General features: G+C 52.0%; 1 protein-coding gene across 1 annotated transcript; it reads left to right on the top strand.

Annotated features, from left to right (window-relative positions):
- The first annotated feature begins 3,514 nt into the window (after positions 1–3,514).
- CRYBB3 (crystallin beta B3) lies at positions 3,515–12,056 on the top strand. The gene is made up of 6 exons (XM_030583017.1): positions 3,515–3,549; positions 4,421–4,500; positions 6,937–7,055; positions 8,590–8,722; positions 9,538–9,680; positions 11,879–12,056. Exons 2-6 carry the CDS (start codon positions 4,426–4,428, stop codon positions 12,042–12,044), a joined length of 636 nt encoding a protein of 211 aa, XP_030438877.1. The 5' UTR covers positions 3,515–3,549; positions 4,421–4,425; the 3' UTR covers positions 12,045–12,056.
- Positions 12,057–16,889: the final 4,833 nt, after the last annotated feature.

Below are 16,889 nucleotides of genomic sequence, written 5' to 3'. Positions count from 1 at the left end.
CTTACTCACCCCATACATAGTGGTAGGCGCTCACCTCCTTACACCCACGTCAGAGGCACTCCGATTCTGCAGTGATAAGGATCATCTAAGTCCCTGGGTGGGTAAGGCAGATTCTGTCCTGTGGCACACGTGTGATGCTCTCACTGGGTTCGACGAGATCTACACCAATATCCAAAGGCAGCGTTCGGCCTTTAAACATTAGATTAGAAAGGGTCTCAGCTGTTTCTGCGTGTTAACTCTGACCCCCCCCCTTTTTTTGTGTGTGTGCAAAGTATGTCCTCTTTTCTTAGAGCTCACAGCCCACTTCTGCCACTAAGCTTGCAAGGTGCTAACAGTGCATTGCTAATTAACCCAACCCAAGGACGAAGGGACAAGTCCAGATTTGGTGTAAGGTCTGGTCTTCACTAGGAAAAAGAGATGTTCTGAACTCAAGTTAGCTAACTTGAAGTACAGTCCTAGTAAAGACAAGGCAGTTTGTTTGTTGATTCTACTTTTAGTTACCTAGGATTTTCACTGGAGCCAAGAACACACCTTTTTCCCCCCGAGTGAAGACCAGGCTTTCCTGGTTGGCTGCAACCACATTAACATCTGTGGAGCGCTGCCTTTTACAGCGGGTTTGAGTATGGACCAATGAGCACAATATTCTGACTCCTCAGTCATCCAGGATACCAGAGTCGAAGGTTGTTTGGTCAATGCAGGCTCTTGATGACAGTGATACAGGGCAGGGAGAATGTGTGGTGAACCGTATGCGAAATATGTCAGTTCCAGGGTGATTCGAAATCCTTTCTCATAGCAATGTGCTTTCTCTGAAGCTCTTCAAACCACTGTTTGGTCTGTCCCATCCCTCAGTTGAAAATATTTTTACCAAAATGTATTGAAATGGTTTTTTCATCCTATTGATGGGATTTGGAGAGAGGGGGAAGGTTGTGTGACTTATGCATTTTCTTCTTACTATAGTGAACATGCTGACTGTATCAAGCCTGTTTAAAGGAGCTATTGTATAGATACAAACTTTTATATCATTCTGCATAGCCTTATAGAACATGTAAATATGGATCACACAATGAATACATATGTTGTGCTATAGAAAATATTTTGTACTACATAGTTTCCTAAGTAATACAGATATTCTATCTGTTGTGTATCTACTTGTATGACTATGATTCCAAGTTTAGCGTTGCCAGATATTTACAAAAGATTATATTTTCTAACAGTGTGCTGGGAGCATTTCTCAAAGGGATTAAAGAAGCTGACAGCAAGAGGAAATTGAGTTCTGTTAGGAAAGAAAAATCAGTACAATATATTATCCCTACCCTCTGATGTTTTGCAACTGCCTTATCTATGTGCATATTCCATGAACTTGGAAAATGAAGCAGGATTTTGGGACACTTTACTCATTGCAAAAATAAATGTTACCAAGAAAATGAACATATGGGAAATTACCTGTATTTTTAAAGTAAAAAAGAGAAAATTACAGTGTCTTGTTTGGTAAAAGATACAAATGAATCCCATTCCAATCCCTCCCCTCAGTGTTCTGTACAGAAGTAATTTTATATTTTACAACTAAGAGTTTTCATATCAATAGAAAAGCAGATGAACATGTGACGAGGAACTGCAATAAAAGTGAACTACAGTCAACTGCTGTCCATGGTGGATCTTTGCATGTACAAAATGTGTTGCATTCAAACAATGACAATAAATTAGAGTACAAAACTTGGATGCCAGTTGTATTTAATGGATGCTTTTGCTTTGCTAAGACATTGTAATTATCCCAGCATACCACAATTCCCGGCATAGCCATTCTTCCATTAAATCTGGTCATTGTGTAACCTCACGCACAGCCCAGTTTTACCCTTGTGTGTGAGTGCCTGTTGCCTGATATGAAGTGATATTGAAAATAGAAATGACAGAAGTACCTTTTGAAATGGTAACTTCACCTTCCCCTGCCTATTTAGATGCTAAAATAGTACAGTGACAGGCAGCAGTACAAAACTCTAAGATTTATCAGTTCCTATTAACCAACATGTGGAGTTATATTGCTATAGAAATTCTCCCTAGCCTATGTTTAAGAAGCTTGCTTCATGACCACTATCCCAGTATGCCTGCCTCGGTCATGCTTCTTGCTGTGGTATCGTTGTCTCGGACAGAAAGTTTACCAGTTCTGAGGTACATTAGTGATATTGTCGTTACCATGATGCTTCCCATTAACACAATGGAGACCCTTGGGAGACAAGCAGCAGTAGCTGCAGTAGGTGTCTTATTCCAATGCTTTTCTGTTTCCCTCTCCTATCTGACACCCTACTTCCCACGCAGGCTGATGTGACAAGGGAGTGCCCAGATTTCACACCAACTCTGCAAATAAAAATTAAAGCATCCCCCCCACCCAAGATCAGGGCACAGAATGGAGCGACTTTGGTGATTCATTTCGTTACATTTGTCTTATGAGTTGTTTTGCTGTGGATAGTTTGCCCAGCTCGAAGGCCAATAACCATGTGAGCCCCACCAGCACCTGCAGCAGAACTGCTGCTATCAGAAGTCCTGGCAGCTCCACAGACCCCAAAGAGACGGACGGTAGGGAAGGGTGTAAGGAGCAACCTGTTAACATGGGGTATTTGGGGGACTAGGTCTCTTTGGCACCATGAAGGCCTGTGTCCTTATAGCCGTGCTGGCTTTGCTCTCCATTTGAAGTGGGCTCGGACCAACCCGAGTGATGCTCAGTATTAGCCTGTGAATAGGAACATGAACTGAAGCTGCTTAGATGGAGCACACTGGTCACATGGAGCCATCGGGCTCCAGGGATCAAAAAGCCGCTGTTCTAGGTCTGTAGCATCATTTTGTGTAATGCAATCGCTGTGCTCTGCAAATAGTCTCCATGCCTTCCAGAAGTGCCTTGAGCCCCGTAATGAAAATGGGGCGGCGTTGTTCAGGCACACAGATAGACAGCCTCTACCCTGAAGAGCCTGCTATCTAATAGCCAAGATGGACAGGGCAGGAAAGTGACTGACCCAAGGCCACCCAGCAGATCAATGAGTCCCAGTCTAGTGCCCTATCCACTAGGCAACACTACCTCAAAATACCCTGCAATCCTTCTGGGTAAAGAGCCCTCACTTTACTAGAGCTACAACGGAGCCAGTGTGGGCTGGAGCCCCCAGGCCTTGCCTCGCTCTGTAGCCTGAAACATACTGTAACTATTTTGCATGAGTTTTGCCTTGCACTGTCCTTGGTTTCAGTGTAAATACATCAATAAATTGCAGAGGAGGAGTTTTCCGGAGAATCTGGCAAGGAGCAATGAGAACGTGCAGATGCAAAGTTCAATATTAATCTTTTGCAAATTGAGTGGGATATTTTTAAGGGAAAGCCAGAAGAAATTTGAATAATGTTTCCATAGTCCGCTGCAATCCCTCGCTATTGAAGTGAAACCTAATGGATGGAATTCAGGAGCCATACCTGCTGCATCAGCATCAAAATGTGCTGCCCTGTTCAGAAACAACTCATAAATAGTGCTGTCCCCTGATCCCGCTCTGTCACAACTGAAACACTCCAGAAGAGGTAATGGCAGCAGCTCTGCTTGAATTTGAATGGGTTTTTAGCAATTAACACAGGAGTTTTAGAAAAGGTCTTTTATTGTACAGGATATTTTGTTAAAATTTGGGGGAAATGATACCACAGGGTTTTAATTAACTGGGACACTAGTTGAACTCAATGTCTTTATGCTTCCTGCCCACTGGCTCCTCCAAGCCCTGTTAAATAAAAACTACTTAAAGAGGGTGGTGGGGGGAGGAAAAGTTAGCCAGCTGTGGCACATTCAAATCAGAGGCTCTGACTTCAGAAAAGACAATGAATGTATCCGTCCAGGTTCTTACGTTAGCGCTCATCACGGAAACTTCTGAGTGCCTACAAGGGGCCCAGCAATCGGACCCCACGGGTGGGCTTGTGCTTTGTTGTGCTTGTTACCGTTGGGATTGCTTTTTGCACACGAAGAGAGAGAAGCAGTAACCAGAGAGAACGGCTGAAACAACACAAAATCTGACTGAAAATAAGAGGCGGATTTTAACAGTGAGTTTAATCACCCCTCAGAATAGCTTCCCAGGGCTTTGTGATGATAGTCTCCACCATTTTCAGTCTTTGCCGAGTCTGTTTTTCTAATGCAGTCACAGGCTGTTGGGCTCCATGCAGGGATCAGTGGTTGAGAGTCTGTGACCTGTGTTATCTGGAGGCCAGATGAGATGTTCAGAATGGATCATTGAGTTTATGAATACAGTGCACAGATACGCTCCTGTCAAAATTGTGTACCCAGCCTCATGCTTGTTCTCCCAATGAAAGCCAGAAAGAGAAGCAGCAACTGTATTTTTTCATAAAATAAGGGTACAACTTTTGTCAGGGTGACAGTGTTAACGTCTTTCCATTTGGGATCTTTCAGGCACAATGACTGAACCGCAGAGTCCCCCTGAGCTGATGGCTGCTGGGGAGCATCTTGGCGAAAGAGGGGGCAATTACAAGGTATAAAAGCGATGGCCAGTCACAGACTAACGTTACATATTGCTCTGGATCACCCTCGAAACATAACTGGTCTCTGAGCGGACTCACGCTTACTAACGTGGAACGTTGTAGCTTGTGTGGCTAAAAAGCCAGCAGCCTGGAGCCTTACCAGCATAGCAGTGCTTTAGCATTACCCAGTTCTGTGCTAAATTTGGTCCTTGTGTGCCAGCTGATCTTTCCAGGCTCCAAGTGTCATGAAGTGCAACTTTGTTCTGATGAGTTACTATTAGTACCCCTGCCAAACGTGCTGCTGCTTTCTGCAGTGACTGTCAGTTCCGAAGGATCTCCTGGTAATCTATTTACTGTTGTAGGGCTTAGCTTTTATTATCTGGCTGATAAAGAGAGCAGATTCTACAGCCCAGCAGAGTTTGGCTATATTTGTCTGAAGTGTAAATCTGGAGTGGTGGTAAAGTCCCTGATGATAAATGCAAATGCCTCGCAAGTCAGTGTTTCTCCTTGGTGGTTTTTCCCTACGGTGCGAGAGGGCAGAGGTAACGGCTCTGCTTTCACAGACTCGGAATAAGGAACATCAGCTCAGCCCTTCAGCTCTTGTGTGGTGCTGCATTTCCTTTCTCCATCTTGCACTGTGCGAAGGAATAGGGCCGTGTCCTTCGGTCCCTGGGGGTTCCACATTATGCTAAAGCAATGGGTCTGTCGATGTGTGAGTGTTGTACCCGGGGTCTCCATAGGGAGTGCAGGAGTAAGAGGCACATTATGATGTGCTTGCAGCGTTAGAGTGGTAGCCCTCGGTGCAATGTCAGAAGCAGTCCTAACCCGTCCTTTGAGACAGAGACCCCACTTCCCACCAGATAGCTGTTTACACAGGGAATCAACCACTTACTAGCAGTCTGCACTGTCCCTCAATTCTACGCTCCCCTCAGCTGGAGGACACGAGTGGCAAGCACAATGCTCTGCTGCTGTTCTTGGGCAGGGAAGCTGGGAGAGAGGAATAGACCCAGGAGACTATTCAGGCTCTTGGGCTCACCTTCGCTGCAACAGCGTTCGGGAGACCGGGCTCATGGCATGGGCTCTCACTGCCCCTGGGCCTAGATTTCTGCTAATTGCTGGTGGCTTGGGCTGGAAAGAGACTCCTGGGGATGGTTCCTGGGAAAGGAATGAGCTGGCACATTTGAGGTGAGCTGTGTTGAGTTCTCAGTCTGTGGGCCCTTCTCCTGCAGTGACTCCTTTCCCAAAGGTCTGTCCAATCTTTCACACCAAGGATAGAGTGACGTCCAAAGTGAAACTCCCAATTTGCCCTGTAGAGTGTGTATGGACCCACATGTTCGTGAATGGTTCCATCGCAGAACCCTCATGCTCACCCTATGACTCTGAAATTCAGGGTTCCCAACGCCCCCAAGGCTCTGTCTGAATTTGTTACCAAATCCCAACCTGGGGAATTTGGTTTGGTTTGAGGTTTGGCTGCTGCTCAGCCCTGCAGACCCCAGGTGAAAATTAAACCCATTCTGAGCTAGTCAGGGTTAATGACCCAGGTAATAAGCTCATGGATCTACAGAGAGTGATGAGCGGGAAACTATTTACAATGAACCAGCCCCAGGGCAGGAAACCACAAACCAGAGCAGAGTCCCAGGTGAGTTGTTAGAGTGAACAGTGTGGATCTTGGGTCTTGCATTTGAATGGATGATCCTGAAGACAGGCATTCACTTTGTAGTCAGTGTTTCAGCCAAGTACAGATGAGCTATCGCGTCTTGTTGTATTCAACAGATGCTCCCTGGTCAATATTTGGCTATTAAGCTAAAACTGGAGCCATCCATCTTGCCAGAACCTGCACGTCAGAAATGAGTGATGCTGGCACTCGCCATCAGGGGAGGTGAAGCGCAAAGCACGTCCCTTCCTGCAGATGCAGTTTGTGAATTAAAACCAGTTGTTGATTAGGGTAGAAGGAATTCAGACCGGTCGTAGTGCTGCCCAGTTACCATGGAGTGTGACTCGTATGGCTCAAACCTACTGTGCGAACGGGAGTGACTCAATACTGAGCAGTTCGCTGCAGAACTAGGAACACCAGGTTCATTTGTAAGGAGAATGACTAGCAAGCAAAGGCAGAAATAGGCGACTTAGTCACCCAGCCTGCTTTGCTGGTGTGTGTGTGTGTCCGTCCGTCCGTCCAGCGGTGTTCGCGCCAGTGCCAGGCCTGGCTTTCTGGAAGGGAAATGCCATGGGCTCCCCCATGGCTGACAGAGCAGCAGGAGCAGACTTGGTGAAGCAATGGCCTGACGCGCGTGTGCTGTGACTCCTCTCTCTTCCACTTCCGCCTGCACATCGGAGCTTGTTTAGCTTGTCTGTGCCAGCCTGGCCTGTGTCCAGCTCCCCTTTCTGCTAGTGCCCGGCTTGGGCCAGGCTGCGTCAGTGGAGGGGTGAGAGCGTCGCCTCTCCTTTCAGATCACCATCTTCGAGCTGGAGAATTTCCAGGGCAAGAAGCGTGAGTTGACAGAGGAAAGTCCGAATGTGACGGAGGAAGCGCTGGAGAAAGTGGGATCGATCCAGGTAGAATCAGGCCCGTAAGTACAGAGAGAAGGCAGATGAGCCCCGCAGAGGTAGGGGGTAGTGCCCTTCAGATGCAGGAGGGGAGAGGGCAAGGCCCCCCACGGCAAAGAAAGAGGATGGGGTTTTTGCTAACGGGACCCTTGTTCTGCACCATGGAGAAGAGCCTGGGAAACACAAATCAGGTGCTGGGAAAGAAGGGACCATGGAGCCCCAGGCAGCAGGAGGCTCAGCTGGGCTGTGAAGACCCTTCCCCAAGCCCTGTGCATGAGGCTGACCCTAGGAGGCAGGGATCTGTCCTAACTCTCCTACTCAGATCTGAACCTTAGAGTTCAGAACATGAGAAGCTAGCATGAGACCTCCAAAGCTTAATTACCAGCTTAGATCTGATATTGCTGCCACCAGCCAGAAGATTAGAGTGTCTGGCTCACTCTGGTCTCCCCAAAACCTTCCCTGGGGGACCCCAAGAGTCAGATACCTTGAGTCTCACAACAAAGGGGAATAAACCATTTCCCTTCCCCCTCCTCCCCTCCAGGTGTTCCCTCCCTGGGTTCCTGGAGAGATATACAGATTCAAGCTCCGTGAATCTAAACAAAGGGATTCCACCCTCTTTACCTCCTCCCAGATTTCCCCGCCCTGGGGACCCTAGGATACTCCCTGCTTCAAGTCCTTGAAACACAAGTACCGAGAGATCTAATCTCTCTCCCCCCTCACCCAGAGGGTATGCAAAGTCAGGCTTAGTAAGTCTAACACAAAGAGATTTTCCCCCCTCCCTTCGTTTCTTAGCCTTAACCAGTGAAAAATACTCAAACAGGTCTTAAAAAGAAAGCTTTATATAAAAAGAATGAAAAAGGACATAAAAGGGTCTCTGTATCAAGGTGACAATATACAGGGTCAATTGCTTAAAAGAAAAATGAATAAACAGCCTTATTCCAAAAGAATACAATTTAACACATTCCAGCAACTACACACATGTAAATACAAAAAAAACCAATATAAACCTATTGTCTTACTATCCTTGTACTTACAACTTGGAAACAGAAGATTAGAAAGCCTGGAGATTCCTGTGATCACTCTCAGAGCCGAGAAAAGAACAGACCAAGAACAAAGGACTCACACCCAAAACTTCCCTCCACCCAGATTTGAAATGTCTTGTTTCCTGATTGGTCCTCTGGTCAGGTGTTGTTTGTTAACCCTTTCCAGGTGAAAGAGACATTAACCCTTAGCTATCTGTTTATGACAGGAGCCCCAGGCCGCAGGAGGCTCAGCTGGGCTGTGAAGACCCTTCCCCAAGCCCTGTGCATGAGGCTGACCCTAGGAGGCAGGGATCCCATGCTGTTGTGGGGTGCTCGGCTTGTTCAATTCCATCCCCCTCTGAGGCTGCCCTCGGCAGCTGGTGCCAGGGGACTCCCCAGCCCGGTGTCGGGGATGTGCTACACACCCTCTGAAAAACCCATCCCCGTCCTGAGCAGCTGGGGGAGGAGGCGGGGCAGGGTCCCCCGAAACAGGAGTCCCCACGCCCTGTGTCTGCGTACCGCCCCCTCTCTGCAGGTGGCTCGGGTTTGAACGCCAGGCCTTCTGTGGGGAACAGTTCGTGCTGGAGAAGGGAGCCTACCCGCGCTGGGACTCCTGGTCCAACAGCCACAGCAGCGACAGCTTGATGTCCGTCCGCCCACTGCTGATTGTGAGTGGAGCCGGCGCGGAGCTGGGAGGGGGATAGACCCAGAGAACCCCTTTAAGGCGAGCCAGAGGAGTGGGGCTCCCATGCGGTCCAGCAGGGAGCATGGCTGAGAATGGGCAGTGAGGGTGCACAGCAGAGGCTCAGGGTGGGGGTTCACGTTGCTCAGTGAGATGCTTCTCCTGTGAGCCCTGCCCTCGAGGGAGGACACTCCCCGGGGCTATTTCATGTCAACTTAACCCTCCCTCCCTTCTCATCCCCCACCACGGAGCCTGGGGAAGGAGCCCACATTTCCTGACTTCATTCCCCTACATAGCTCCACCCTGAGCAAGCTAAGGGGCCTGGGGCCTGCCTCCCCCCAGTGTCTTGCACGGATGGGCACGTCAGCTGGAAGGGGGGGGGCCCTTCGCACCACTGCGTTTCTTTCACCTTCAGCAGCTTTGTTCCCAGCTCCTGTCAGCAAGCGGAGCCTGGGATCCCTTGAGGTAGCACCAGGCCGGTCTGGCTCCCACCGTGACACTTCCAAACACTGCTGCGTGTGCAATTGTCTCAGCCCAGAAACAAGCCCTGGCATCTGCCAGGCTGCCCGAGCCTCCTGCTCCGTCCAGTTGGTGCCGGCTGTGTGTGGAGGCACTTCCCGTCCTCGACAGCTGGGGCAGGCAGGGTCTCTTGGGCATTCAGCCCCCAGTGATATCTCCACAAGGTGGGCAAGTGGGGGTGGCTTGGCCGGCTTTTCCATAGCAGGGGGCCATGGCAGGTCCCTGGGGAGGGGTGGCAGGGCATGGGGAGAGCAGCTTGTTTGCTGGATGTCTCCACTGCAGGACAGCCACGACCACAAAATCCACCTGTTTGAAAACGCCGGTTACAACGGGAGGAAAATGGAGATTGTAGATGACGATGTGCCAAGCCTCTGGGCTCACGGGTTCCAGGACCGCGTGGCCAGCATCAAAGCACTGAATGGAACGTAAGGGCAGAGACCTCCCGGGCCAGCCCCCAGCTCCAGGGCAGCCTGCGTGTGACGCTAGCACCAAAGTGCTGCTGTTACGCTCCCACGGCACTGGGCACGGCCTGTACACACACTGGGAGAAACGCTCTGCCCCAGAGAAGTGACGTGCTAATTACAGCCCTGATGCAGCGGGTGGGCAGAGCACAGGGTGAGGCGGGGCGGGGCGGGGCGGGGCGGGGCTGGGAACACATGGTTACACAGACTAGCACAGGTTTCAATAAATAGCCAAATAAAGACCTGCCACCCCTATCTGAGGGGCTTGGGGTGCCTGATACAAACTGTGTCCAATGCAGTGAGCAGGGGTGAAAACTCTTCCCTAACCCCCAGCAAGCCACCAATCAAACCACCCCCACCAAAGAGACGCTGGAGCAGAACTTGCCCCCTTTGCCCACCTCTGGCAGCCCGCAGGGAGGGAGCCCAACAGTGATGGCCCGGAGGCTGTACGGAGCCCCTCCTTGGGGGCATGGCTACACCCAACCTTTGCACGGCAGAACTGTCGGGGGGGGGGCGTTGCTCTACCATGCAGTCCCTAGCGTGGGTGCAGAGAGACAGATCCCAGGTGCCTAGAGCCCTTTCTCCATCCCGGAGGGGGTGGGGGCTTGCCCAGCTTTGTCTTTGTTTCGGAGTTGGCTGTGGGTGCTCCAGTGACAGGGCCAAGAGCCTGAATGAACCGACGGAAGAAGGAAAGCAGGGCCGCGTGCCCTGGGCAGGGAACTTTCCTGGCTGGGTTTGCCCCAGAGGCCAGGATCATGGTTCAGTGCTGCTCTGTACTCAGGTATTTTCACCTTGGACACCCAGACTTTGGCTGCAACATCTCAGCCCTTCCCCATCCCCAGTCCTTGCCCTGCCTGCCCGGGGTCAGGGCAGATGAGAACGCTTCACTCGGGGGGGTACATTCCACCGGTGCCCCCAGGCTGGTGTGTCTGTGAGTGTGTCACTTCCTGCCTTGCTGGAGCCTGCCCTGGGAGAGGGAAGTCCCTATGGTTCTGGTCCATGTGGGTGGGCAGGAGCTGGGGGCTGGTGCCCGTTCTCTGCTCCCTGCTGGTTCCTGGGGCATAGCGCACACACCAGACCCCCTGCCCCTTCCTTGCCGGGTATGCCACCGTCCCCTCCTGCAGCTTTGGGCACCTGCCATTCTGTGGTTGCCGTGGTCTTATTTAGCAGCTGCACCGTGACCCCCAGCCCCAGCCGGGGTGCACAGGACAGCAGGAGGCGTGCGTACACAGCGCTGCCCTGAGGACAGCCGTGGTGATTGGGGAATGGCCCTTGGCCTCCAGCTCTGCTGGGGCAGCAGCCAGTAGATGCTGCCCTTCTGTGGATGTCAAGAGCAGCCCCCACCTGAGGCGGGGGCAAGAAGGACCTGGGCTTGTATTGTAGGTCCCTGCACGAGTGGGGGGCAGCCTGCCCCGGAGCTGATCTCTCTCCTTGTCATCATTGCCACGATGGGAAATGGCTCCAGCCCATCTGGGAATGATGCTGATTCTTTTATCCCTGGCATGAGCCGCGGACATGTTCCCTGGGACAGCGCCTCTCTCTCCTGAGCAGCAGGTCCATGCAGCTTTGCTGGCCTCTGGGGGTGCCAGACTGGCTCTGAGTGGCTCTGGCAGCCAGGGAAAGGCCCGACTGATGCAGGAAGGCGGGAGGCACATGCTGCCAGGCCCTGGGTGTGCAGTGCGGTGTCTTGGGTGGCAGGATCAGGGACCGGCGCTGACGCCCCCACACTTTGCAACATGGGGTGAAATAGACTGGCCCCCAGGGCCCAGCGGCAGTGCTGGAGGGAGGCTGCAGGGAGACATCATCATCTAACCCTGCGAAGAGCAGCCCTGTCCAGGCGCCAGCTTCCCCTGTCGCTACCCCCGAGCCTGTTCCAGCCCCCTGTTAGCCTGGCTCGGCCTGGCCAGGCAGCTCAGGCATGGCAGGTCTCACACTTCCCAGAAGCTGTGTCCATGTATGGGCCCACGCTGGGGGCTGGAGCAGCACCAGCTCCGTGGCCGGGTAGAGCACAGCCATAGGGGAGGCACGGGGCGCGCACGTGAAGCAGCGGTGCCGATGGCTGGGAGCCAGGGCTGCCCCCTCTGTGCCAGCAGGCCCCTGCGCTGGGGAGCTTGCCTGGAGCTCCCATCTGCTGTGCTGAGGCTCGTCTCCCTCTCCTGCAGGTGGGTGGGCTACGAATACCCCGGCTATCGAGGCCGCCAGTACGTCTTTGAGAGGGGCGAGTACCAGCATTGGAACGAGTGGGACGCCAGTCAGCCCCAGATCCAGTCTGTGCGCCGTGTCCGGGACCAGCAGTGGCACAAACACGGCTGCTTTGAGACCCCCTGAAGGGGACCCCAGCGCCTTCGCAGCCACGCCCGAGGAAGAGGAGGACGACGTGATTTATAGCCTGCGGTTTTGTGTCAAACCTTCTCAATAAAGCTCGGAGCTGGAGGCTGCTGTGGCCTGGCTTGTTCTAGTGTTGTGTTCACAAGTCGGCCGCTGGGCGAGGGCCGTGTCATGGGGGCAGGCGCCAACGCTGCGGCTCTGAGAGCTGCCCTCCTTACCTCCTAGCATAGCACAGGGGTTCTCAGCCTAGGGAGCATGAGCACCCTGCCCAAGTGGGATGGGGGTCTGGCTAGATGTGAGGGAAGCCCAGGATGGGAAAGGCTGAGAACCACCTTCTCCCTATGCGTATTGGCCCTACAGCACAGGCTAACTGAGCTCTGTGGGGAGCTTGGCCTATGTGGGCTTCCATATGTCCTGCTGCTGCTAGTGAGCACTGGTGCTAGTGCAGCGTGCGAGTACCTATGGCCCCAGATAAATCCCTAGTGCACGTTCCCAGTCACTGAACAGTGTGAACCCCCTGGAGCACTGCCCCAGAACGTCCCTGAGGCCAGGTAAGCCGAGGCCTCCATGACATCCTAAGGGGAGTCAGAGGGGCTGTCTGGGTGGCGAGACTTTGAACTGCTCCAGCCGCAGCGTGTGCCCAACAAGAAGTCATGGAACAAAAGGGAGAAAAGAACAATCACGCATGTTGTTACATAAAGGCTGCAGGGCTCTAAAAATAACACACCTTCAGCCGCTGCTTCGCAGAGCTCACGCTGCCTGCATGCAGAACTAGATGGCAACCCGAGCTCCTCAAGGGCAGGCCAGCGGCTCCAGGGGAATGTATTGTGGGCATCCCTTCCCAGCTACTGGAACGTTGCTTTGCATGTGATATTAGAGAGAGGGGTCTGCAAAACACAGCCTAAAGAGAAACAGGCTTGCAAAGGTCATAGCAGGCACCCCTGTATTTGCCTTTTGGTCTCGCCCCACAGGGAAGGCCAGCTGTGTTAGCACAGCCCCTGAGCACAGAACAACGCTGAATTATTTGAGGGACTATAAATCAGAGTGCAGCTGCTGTGGCAGCTCATAGAGTGACTGTGCTGGGGAGGGGGCAGCCATAGTGGTGGAGATAGGAACGCGTGCGGTGTGCAAAGCTCAGTTACTGACAGTCAGCCGAGGTACCTGGCTGCAGAGAACGGAGCTATTTGCATTACAAATGATCCCAGGCTGTTTTAGGATCTGATTGCCTTGTGCAGGCTGCTTGGCTGGGGTGCACTGCCTGGGGACCTCCAGCTGGGCCAGCTGCCCAGTGTAGAACTGTTACTCTGTGAGCACCGTGTGGCATCACACCCCATATTCTTCAGAGATATTGTTATAATATGATTATGGCATAACTAAGCCATGTTTTATGCAAGATGGGTCATGTGAGGTATCATTGGAAAGGCTGATTTACTGAATATGATCATCCTATTTGTACACATGTATCATTTTTGTATCTGAAGTTAGGAATATTGTCCTTGCAGCTATTACAAATGTGTTTGCACTTGGAAAATGCCCACTAGACCGTGTACAATCAGTCTAGATTGCTGGTTGGACGGGCCACTAGGGAAAACAATAGGTCTTTGACTATGCTAATCTCCCACCTCTTGGAAAGCCTTCTTGGGGACACTGCAAACAGCCTTTGATTTATGGCTGCAAGATCATGTAGGCAAGTCACTTGATACTGGATTCCATGAATAATACTAGTACTTTCCCACTGACCAATGCTGGGAACCACGTTGGAAGACAAAGGATTCTGGCCATATGTAAAACCTATTTAAGGCAGGGGAGTGACATAATCAGGGTTTGTTCTTCACTGAATCCTCAACCAAGATGACTGCTGTAAACAACTAAGAAACAAAAACTTGTTTTTTCCTCTAAAACCAGTTTGTGGAATTCATACCAGGGGAGGGGGAAGCTGTGCATACCTTCCTCCACATTGAGGAAGGGGTGAATTTCAAGAGCTTATGCTGTGCAGTTCTCTGTGCAGTGCAAGACGATACAATTTTGGGTTTACACTCCAGAGGGAGTGTGCACCTGAGTGCTGTGCTCTTCCCACACAGAGCTGGTTTCAAAGTCTGTGTGTTTCTGCAGCTGGGTGTGTCCCTGTGTGCTGGTAAAGTGCAGTCTGACACCTGAGGGAGGGCTTGGCTGGCCTGCTTTAGCAGCGCAGTGTAAAAGGAACCCAGGCTGGTGGATCAGGCAGGCTCAGTGATACCCCCGTTCCAAGTTGCACCCTGGGGGGAGCCCGTCACACACTGGCTGCAGCAGGGTCGTGGCCCCACCTTTCAGAGCAGGGAGCTCCCTTTGGAGAGACGCGTCCAGCTGGCTGGCGGCGGAGTCCCTCAGAAGGAGAGAGGGGATGGCAGAGTGGGCACTTTCCCCTGAGATGTGGCACAGGCTCGCAATTCATCTCTCTTCTAACAGCTGGGCGGCTCCGTGCACTGGCAGTAGGAGGAGGAGCCTGCCGCCTGAGTCAGCCCAAGGCAAAGCCACCCGAAATGGTAACTTGTTGAGGGCTGTTCTGGTTCCTCCGAAATGGGCAATTTCACTGGAGCTAGAGGTTGCCAGGCAACAGCCTCACCTGGCAGGGTTCTCCACCCCACATTTCTAGCCTGACGAGAGGGCGGGTGAAGCCCGAGAGGCGCTGAGCAGCCTTGATGCGCATGGAGCGCAACGTGGCACCTCGCAGCATCACATCCGTGACCAGCCTGCGGGGCAGCAGCCAGCCTAGCATGGAAACCGCCAGCGCCACGCGGGACGACATGTGGCACCGTCGCTAACTCACCCAGGCTTGATTTAACGACAGCGACCTCTCTCTAGCAGGAGGGCACGTCTCCTCTGACTGCCAGGAGACCCACGTCTCCTGTGCAAAGCAGATTCTTTCCGGGGGCCACAGATTGCATTGAACAGACCCAGGCTACAGCAATGTGACTCACCTAGGGGCTGGGGAGAGACCCAAAGGAGGAAGGGGTTTCATCCAGAGCCGGTAACAATTCCACAGGCCTGCTAGTCACCTGCCTTCACTGCTTAGCTTGTCCCCAAGTTCTTAGCCCTGAGCTTGCATGAGGATCTGCTAGACTAATAAGCAGATTGATTTCCTGCCCCTGAGAGAAACAGGAAAGCAAATTACTATCTTGCACCCTTGTGGAGATGAAGGGCGACCACACAGGGCAACAAAAGGCTCTGACGTGTTTTGAATGATGTTGCAGCGCAAAACTCTGCTACAATATCAGTCTCTTTATCCTGTGTTTCCTTCCTCCCCATGCTTAATTTGTGTCAGGGCTGAGCCTCAGCACCTCCGGGCCGGGCAGTTCAGGGCCCTGGCACCTCCAGGCTGGGCGGTTGAGGGCCCCGGCGCCTCCAGGCTGGGCGGTTCAGGGCCTCGGCGCCTCCAGGCTGGGCGGTTCAGGGCCTCGGCGCCTCCAGGCTTGCTGCACCACTTACTAAAGTAAAAGAATTGCTTGAGCCTGGGCACCTCTTTCCTTACAAATTAAGCCCTGCTTCCTCCCCATTTCTTATTCCCCACATATTTGACTGTCCATGGCATGAGCCATTAAAAAGATGGTCAAAAATGACCTGTCTGTCCTGGGACGTGTCTTGCTAGCCCAGGCAGTTCATGAGTTACCAGATATTTAAACCACATCACGCTAGTTCCCACCCACCCCGCACCCAGTTTAGTGGCAATACCACTGACACTGTTGGCTGCTGTGCAAACCCTCTGATAGCCTTCCGGCCCACTTCTCCCGTGGCACAAAGGGCAGCACCGAGCTCCTACCGTAGGGATTTTTCTCACTGGGTGGCTAGGGCACAAGGGGCAGGGAGCTGCCTCTTTTCTTGCTCATAAGTCTTATGCTGGCATAACTCAGTCACGTTGGTGGTAGAGACGGGATTCAGGGCGTTGGGTTCTAGATGGAATCCCTGAGAAGTTTCTGTTCCCAGCACCGACACTGTTTTTGCTCACTGGCGACTTGTATCCAAACAAAGGCAGCTTTCCCGCCAGCCCTTCCAGGCTGACGTGTGCATGCAATTGCTGGGCTCTCTCTTTGTTCGGGGTGCTTGCATGGACGTGTTTATTTCCACTGACCCATCGCCTTGGCTCCATGCAGAGATGCTGAACTTCGGGAGTTGCTAGGCTGTAGTCAGAAGCTAAGAAGGACAGAGAAAACGAAGATCCTGTTACCCAGCATGAGGCATAGTTACTATGTTTCCTAGGCCGGTTAGTTATAAGAAGTGTTTTTTAAAAGAAATCAGCTGTACAGTGGCATTACAAGGGGCAGCTGCTGGAATATACTTTGCTGTAGGGCCTTCAGTCCTGAAGAATCCCAGTGTGTTTCACCAACTGTATGGCTCTAACACTGCTGAAACGCAGCCCCTCTGAGGCAGAAGGGAAAGCCACCTGTATTCTGCAGACCCGATTCTAATCTTCCTTACACAGTGGTCCTGTAGCCGTGTGACTCACTGGTGCTACTCCAGATTTACACCAGTGTCACTGAGATTAGAATCTGCTCTGTGGCTTTGTTTTGCATCCTGGCACAGAAAGCACTGGAAAGTACTAGCTCTACACGTCAGTCTCCTCTTTGTCCTAACACACAGCATGCCACAGCCATCTCTGCCCCACTCGCGTGAGCGAAATGTGGTCTCGGCGCTGTGTTTAAAGCATTACATACACAGCTTTCTCTTTCTGCTGAAATTAATGACGTTGGCAACAGTAGACATTTACTGTTTGTTTGAAAGGCCCAGCTCTTTATTGTGCACGCAGCCAGCCGACTTCAGCAATTTTTGTACTTCTAACTGTGGGGCGGGAACGTTAGTTCGTTACTGGGA

This window comes from Gopherus evgoodei, chromosome 13, assembly GCF_007399415.2.
Source record: "Gopherus evgoodei ecotype Sinaloan lineage chromosome 13, rGopEvg1_v1.p, whole genome shotgun sequence".
Lineage (NCBI taxonomy): Eukaryota > Metazoa > Chordata > Testudines > Testudinidae > Gopherus > Gopherus evgoodei.
Note: the sequence above shows the minus strand (reverse complement) of the source record. Positions and strands in the feature narration are given on the sequence as shown.

What these genes read in the sequence shown, in the direction of transcription:
- CRYBB3 (XM_030583017.1), top strand. Translation starts at nt 4,426, where the DNA reads ATGACTGAACCGCAGAGTCCCCCTGAGCTGATGGCTGCTGGGGAGCAT. An exon ending in ATCCAGGTAGAATCAGGCCC is followed by an intron (nt 7,056 to 8,589) that starts GTAAGTACAGAG and finishes CCCTCTCTGCAG; the next exon opens with GTGGCTCGGGTTTGAACGCC. An exon ending in ATCAAAGCACTGAATGGAAC is followed by an intron (nt 9,681 to 11,878) that starts GTAAGGGCAGAG and finishes CCTCTCCTGCAG; the next exon opens with GTGGGTGGGCTACGAATACC.